At 51.3% G+C, this 6,755-nt stretch overlaps 1 protein-coding gene across 1 annotated transcript; it reads left to right on the forward strand.

Annotated features, from left to right (window-relative positions):
* Positions 1–970: 970 nt before the first annotated feature.
* LOC102418867 (E3 ubiquitin-protein ligase RBBP6-like) lies at positions 971–5,861 on the forward strand (the record flags this gene model as incomplete). The annotated part of the gene is given in 5 exon segments (XM_014450399.1): positions 971–1,803; positions 2,284–3,257; positions 3,260–3,348; positions 5,276–5,403; positions 5,663–5,861. Coding segments are annotated over 5 exon segments (2,223 nt in total), but the record flags the coding sequence as incomplete, so codon positions are not given.
* Between the last annotated feature and the right edge of the window lie 894 nt (positions 5,862–6,755).

Here is a 6,755-nt window from a genome sequence, read left to right on the forward strand (position 1 = left end):
TTTCTAGACAAAACATGAGGTCCCTGAGGTTGACCCGCGTGATCCTTTGTCGTGTGAACTGTTGGGGGGTTCCCACGCCGGAGCTGCCGGGGACTGCAGATCCCGGGCCGGATCCCTCTGTCCCGGAGCCCGGTCCCGGGGAGTCCACTTTCCGCTTCTTGCGGGGCCCGATGGCTGCCAGCGCGGCGAGATTGGCGTCACGCAGCCTCATCTGCGCCAGCTCCTGCTGCTGCATCGCTTTCGCCTTCTGTTTCAGCCTTAATTGTTCTGGATCCTCTTGTCTGGAGCGAGACTTGGCTGCTCGCATTAAAATCTCTCTTTCCTGTCCATCTTTCCTCTGTTTTTCAATCTGATCGAGTTGTTCAAAAAATCTGAGCTGAGCCTGAACATCACTTGCCTGCTCATATCTGTCATCATCCTTATGAGAAAAGTTCTTCAGCTGAGCCGTTTCTGATATCTTTTCCACGAGGTTCTGCAGCCTCTGTTGCGTGGCGCGTGACACGTAACTCACGACGTCGGGGTGCAGTTCCGTTATGCCGTGTTTCTTACCTATTTCCAATATCCTTCTCTGCAGAGGCGCTGGCAGGAGGAAGGTTTCGTCTTCGCAAGACCGTGTAAGCGTGCCCACCACCTCAGAGCTCATGGCTAAGATCCTTGTCCTTTCTTCCGATATGTTTACTCCAGCCATGGACGCCACGTCGTTAATGTCATTGTCGTCCCGAAACGAGCCTCCCCCGGGCGCCTGGAGTTTATTTTTCTGCGCAGCAGCTGCTTGGGCCGAGACAGCAGAAAGAGCTTTGGTTCCAGGTAACACAGCAGGTTTCACCACCGGGACTGGCTGCAGTGGGTTCAGCTGGGTCTGCTGGGGTGTGGTCAGCAGGAGGCGGTGGTGGGGCTGCCGGAGGGCCACCGTGGGCGTCTGCGTCAGCGTCATCTGCGGGGACCGGATCCGTGCTCCGGACTTGGGCGGCTGCTGGATCACCGGCGGCGTGAGCTGCCCCTGCTCGCCAACGCAATACCGACTATAGAGGCAGAGGCATATGCAATTGGGAAGAAAGAAAAGCCACCTTTCTTCCCAGAGGAGCCCTCTTCGTCTTCTGAAAAGGACGACCCTATCCCAGACGAGTTGCTCTGTCTCATCTGCAAAGACATCGTGACTGATGCCGCTATCATTCCCTGCTGTGCGAACAGCTACTGTGATGAGTGTGTAAGAACAGCGCTCTTGGAATCAGAGGACCATACATGCCCAACGTGTCATCAACATGATGTCTCTCCCGATGCTTTAGTTGCCAATAAAGCCTTGCGACAGGCTGTTAATAACTTCAAAAATGGAACTGGTGGTTCTACAACAGGACTACGGAAACCGTTACCCCCACCACCACCGCCGATACCGCCTCGGAGACCACTCCTTCAGCGGAATCGACAGCCTCTGATGAGATCTCCAATATCAAGACAGCAAGATCCTCCGATGATTCCAGTGGCGTCTTCATCAGGCCACCCGGCTCCCTCTATACCTTCGTTCACTTCTAATCAGTCTTCCTTAGCCCCTGCTGCGCCTGGAAATTCATCTACCCTAGTGCCTGTACCCGATGTAACTGCAACCGTCTCCATATCAGTCCACTCGGAAAAACCAGATGGGCCTTTCCAGGATTCCGATCGTAAAATATTGCCGGCCGCAGCCCTCGCCTTCGAACATTCAAAGGGAACCTCTTCAATAGCAATGTCTGCCCTTGTGGAGGAGAAAGGTTACCAGGTGCCTGAGCTCGGAACCCCATCTTTGCTTGAACAGTCACCACCTGCTGGGTATAGCGTCCCTCCCCCCAGGTTCCCTGCAGTGCCAGCCAACTTTTCCACACCTTGGGTATCATCAGGAGGGCAGACTGCTCACTCAGATACCATCCCAACAACACAAGCACCACTTCTGTCCAGGGAAGAATTCTACAGAGAGCAGCGATGGCTAAAAGAAGAGTCTCAATATCCCTACAGTGTTTCCGCATACTCCAGAAGTCCTTCTGCCAATTTATCAGCACCTTGGGTATCATCAGGAGTGCAGACTGCTCACTCAAATACCATCCCAGCAGCACAAGCACCACTTCTGTCCAGGGAAGAATTCTATAGAGAGCAGCGACGGCTACAAGAAGAGTCTAAGTCTAAATATCCCTATAGTGGTTCCTCATACTCCAGAAGTCCTTCTGCCAAAATATCAACACCTTGGGTATCATCAGGAGGGCAGACTGCTCACTCAGATACCATCCCAACAACACAAGCACCACTTCTGTCCAGGGAAGAATTCTACAGAGAGCAGCGACGGCTAAAAGAAGAGTCTCAATATCCCTACAGTGGTTCCGCATACTCCAGAAGTCCTTCTGCCAATTTATCAGCACCTTGGGTATCATCAGGAGTGCAGACTGCTCACTCAAATACCATCCCAACAGCACAAGAACCACTTATGTCCAGGGAAGAATTCTATAGAGAGCAGCGACGGCTACAAGAAGAGTCTAAGTCTAAATATCCCTACAGTGGTTCCTCATACCCCAGAAGTCCTTCTGATTATGCAAAATCAAGACGTGGTTCAGGGCGCTCACGTTCTCATTCTCGATCACCTAGCCATTCACACTCTCATTCCTATTCGCGATCACTGCCATGCCCCAGAACAGGCAGAGGCAAGAGTCGAAATTACCGCCCAAGGTCTAGGTCTAGATCTCATGGATATCGTCGTCGATCTAGGTCAAGGTCACCACTATATAGGCGACATCCTTTGCGATCAAGGTCCCTTCAAGCATTTAGGGGACAGTCTCCAAATAAACGCACTGTACCACAAGGGGAAACAGAACGTGAATATTTTAAGAGATACAGAGACGTTCCACCACCCTATGACAGAAAAGCTTATGATGGGAGGAGTGTTAACTTTAGAGACCCATTTGTAAGAGAGCATTACCGAGAATGGGAGAGGAAATACAGGGAGTGTAATAAAAAACGCTACAAAGGTTATGCTGTTGGAAAAAGGCCTCGACCGTCAGCAAATGGAGAGAACTTTTCTCCAGAGAGCTTTCTACCACTTCATATCAGGAATTCTCCCCTTACAAGGGGCCGCAGAGAAGATGGTTTGGGTGGCAAAAGTCGTAGAAGTAGAAGCGTAGGTGGTAGCAACCATCCAGAAAAGCTTTCAACAAGAGACAGCCACAATCAGAAGGATAGTACAAAGTCAAAAGAGAAGGAGAGGGACAGTGCTGCAGGAGATGGTCCAGGAAGTAAACATACAGATCTTCGAAGGTGGAAGAAAGCGAAGGCTTTCTAAACTCAGAGTTGTTGGAACCTTCTAGAAAATCAAGAGAACCTACAAGTCCAGTGATGAGATGCCTCCCAGGGCCTCCGGTTTGGGTCTGAGTGGCATTCCAGCTGCACCCCTTCCCCAACTCCAGGGCTGCACCTCCGGGGATGCTGGGCCTCTCCCCCTACTGGGTGCTGAATGCCGGAGCAGGCCCAGCCTTGCCTTCTGCAGGGTTCCGTGCAGAACCCCTAAACCTAAACTTAACAACCCCATCCCTAACCCAAACTACCCTCACCCTCACCCTAACCCAAACCTGACCATGACCTGACCCTGACACTTATGTTTCCCATGACCCTGACCCTAGATCTGACCCTAACCCAGACCCACTATCCCCTATGCCCTGGCGTCCACCACCTGGGTTTTCCCCCGGAAGGCCCCGCAGGCGGAATGGCAGTGAAAGGGGGACTGGAGATTTTTATTCTTTTTTTTCGTGTTTGTGTGTGTGTGTGTGTGTGTGTGTGTGTGTGTGTGTGTGTGTTTGGCGGGGTGTGGGTGTGGGGGGGATTGGGTGTGACTGAGGACCGAGTGGATGTACCTAGAACACTATTTGTGTACCTGGACCCTTGACACCCCAGGAACTCTGAAAGCCTAAACGAGGCGAGTACTCCAGGGACAACAATGGGGGATTCATTTTCTCTTTGTTGTTGTTGCTGTTGTTTTTGCAATTGAATGTATTGGGGGAGACATCGCTTAATAAAATGAAATGGAATGCCATAGGATAAAATGGAAGGTGTAAATACATAAGAAGCTTTGCATTGTGGATGAAAAGGGGCCACATGATCACCTGACCCACTCCTGGGAGGCCTGGCCTGGGCTTGCAAACTCAGACACCTAAAGAGATCACCCAGGATGTTCTGAAAATAAAAGGCTTTTAAAAGTAGTAAGCAGTCTATAGTGAGGGTGTAGTCAGGCCCTAGGCTGGGTATCTTCCCTGAGAGAGATCATCTTTGACCTTACTGGTATCTGGGCCTATTATCTTTCTATACCTCTAGGATAACATGTCTTTGGACTCGTGAAGGCCATGGTAACAAGTCACTTTCCTTTTTTCCAGTGCCCTCAGGGAGCCCAGGGGCCCCAGGGTAGAGACCACAAATTCCCTCATTGTTAGTTTTGTATTTTTTTTTAAATCAAGGAACACAAGAATAAACAAGTGGAAAATCAATTTCCTCTCCATCTCCCTCTCCCTCCCCTCTCCCTCTCCCTCTTCCTCTCCCTTCCAATCTGTTTTTAAACAACAACAGCAAAATGGCCCTAGCTGGTTTGGCTCAGTGTTTAGAGTGTCAGCCTGTGGACCACGAAGCCTCCCGGGTTCGATTCTGGTCAAGGGTACACCCCTGGTTTGGAGGCTACATCCCCAGTGTGGAGTGTGCAGGAGGCAGTTGACCAGTGATCCTCTCTCATCGTGGATGTACTATCGCTCTCTCCTTCTGCCTTCCTCTCTGAAATCAATAATGATATATTTTAAAACATACACACACACACACACACACACACACATACACACACCAATGACACAAAGATATTAATCCACTTCCGTATAGTAAAACGTACACTTGTGCAATGTTTTGTACTTGCATTTTGTGCTATCCAAACGCGGAAGTTAAAACGTGGGATGAGGGGCGGAAGGGAGAGGATTAAAGAGAGGGATTGACCTTTGCCACTTCACAATGGCGGCTGCCGCCCTAACTGGTTTGGCTCAGTGGACAGAGCACCATCCTGCGGACTAAAGGGTCCCAGGATCGATTCCTGTCAAGGGCATATACATTGGTTGTGGGCACAACACCAGTAGGAGGTGTGCGGGAGGCAGCTGATTGAGGTTTCTCTATCTTTGAGGTTTCTAATTCTCTATCCCTCTTCTTTCCACTCTGGAAAAAAAAATCAATAAAATATATTTTAAAAACAAAATGGCAGCTGCCAAGTTACTGGGTCCAAAATGGCGGGAAGTATGCCAGGGTCACCCGCATCACGGGACAGTGCATGAACACTAAGGTAGAGATCCACCTCATGGGCTGCATCCACCGGCCAGATGGTGAGATCTTCTGCAACTTCAAGGAGCTCTCCACCGTGCTCCAGTAGATTGGCGAGCAGGTGATCTGCGAGCAGCAGCAAGAACACGGGACTGAGGAAAGCCAGGGCCATGGATGGCAGGACCCTGCCCAGCCGAGCGTCGGGGAGTCCAGGGCTGCAGCTTCGGAGGAGCAGCCTGTTCCGTTTGTTCTGCCTGTGGGCCTGAGCTCAGGAGACCAGAATTAAACCCTAACCTGCAGGATGTGTTCCTATAGCGAGCGTAGAAACCATTACTGTTAACTTCCCTACGTTCGTCTTGGCCAGGCGCCGCCCTGGAGTCTTCATCCTGTTCGATGAGAACCACTCCGAGTTCATCTGGCTGGAGGCAAAATATTTCATCCTGTTCGGCAGAGTCCAGAAATCCTCCCAGAAGGTGGAGGCACCATCCCCGCAGGCCTTCCTGGAGATGCTCTCGAACATTCAGTCCGGGCCCCCTAGGAGGAGCAGCTTGCATGCACTTTGAAGGTTTGACCTTCTGAACTGGTTTTAAAAAAACCCCAAAGCCAAACCAAAAACACTCCTTTTAAAATTGAAAAATAAGAAAAAAATTAACCTCCTTAAGAAAATCCTCTTTTAAAAAATAAATCTTACAAATCAAACAAACAAACAAAAACAAAAAAACCTCCTTAGAAATGACATGGATCCAGCCTGTGGGCGGGGGCCTGACCATCCCATCCATCCAGAGAGGGAGCATGGGGCAGGGGAAGGGGGAGGGGCTGGGTGAGCCAGGGCCGGGCCGTCCCCGCCCTCTGCTGGTCGAAAAGCGCCAATGCAAGCCACTCTCCTGCAGCCAGAGGCCGGTGCCTGCACTTGACCTGAGTGGGGAAGGGCCAGCAGGGGGCACGCTAATATACAAAACCATACACATTTTATTCACATCAACTTCAGCTTCTGCTTCCCATGACCTCCAAGGCCAGCTTCATGCTGTGTGTTTGCGTCTCGGGTCTACCCGCTTCCGTCCCCCCACCCCCCACCCCCCACCCTCCACCCTCGCCTGGCCCATTCCCTTCGAGGAATGAATACCAGGTTCAGCAGGACCTTTCCTTTCCGTACTTTTGCGGGACCTAGCTTGGGGGCATGTGCACCCAACTTGTGACTTCACAGTCCAGGGGGCGGCTGATTGGTCGAGCGGCTGATTTGGCTCCTCCCACTACGCTCTGGCGCTATAAAAGAAAGCAAGGTCCTGGGTGCGGAGCTTCTCAGCCCTAGGCTTGTTGTCTTGGTCGCCGTCACCGACCTCCTTCTCCAAGTAAGCTTTCAGGGGAGACGTCTCGCCAAGACCCGGTCCCGGGACATAGAAGCCGCTGAAGCACCTGGCTAGCTAGAACCTGGCTAGGCTGCTGATCAACTGACCGCT

Source organism: Myotis lucifugus, unplaced genomic scaffold, assembly GCF_000147115.1.
Source record: "Myotis lucifugus unplaced genomic scaffold, Myoluc2.0 scaffold_2180, whole genome shotgun sequence".
Classification (NCBI taxonomy): domain Eukaryota; kingdom Metazoa; phylum Chordata; class Mammalia; order Chiroptera; family Vespertilionidae; genus Myotis; species Myotis lucifugus.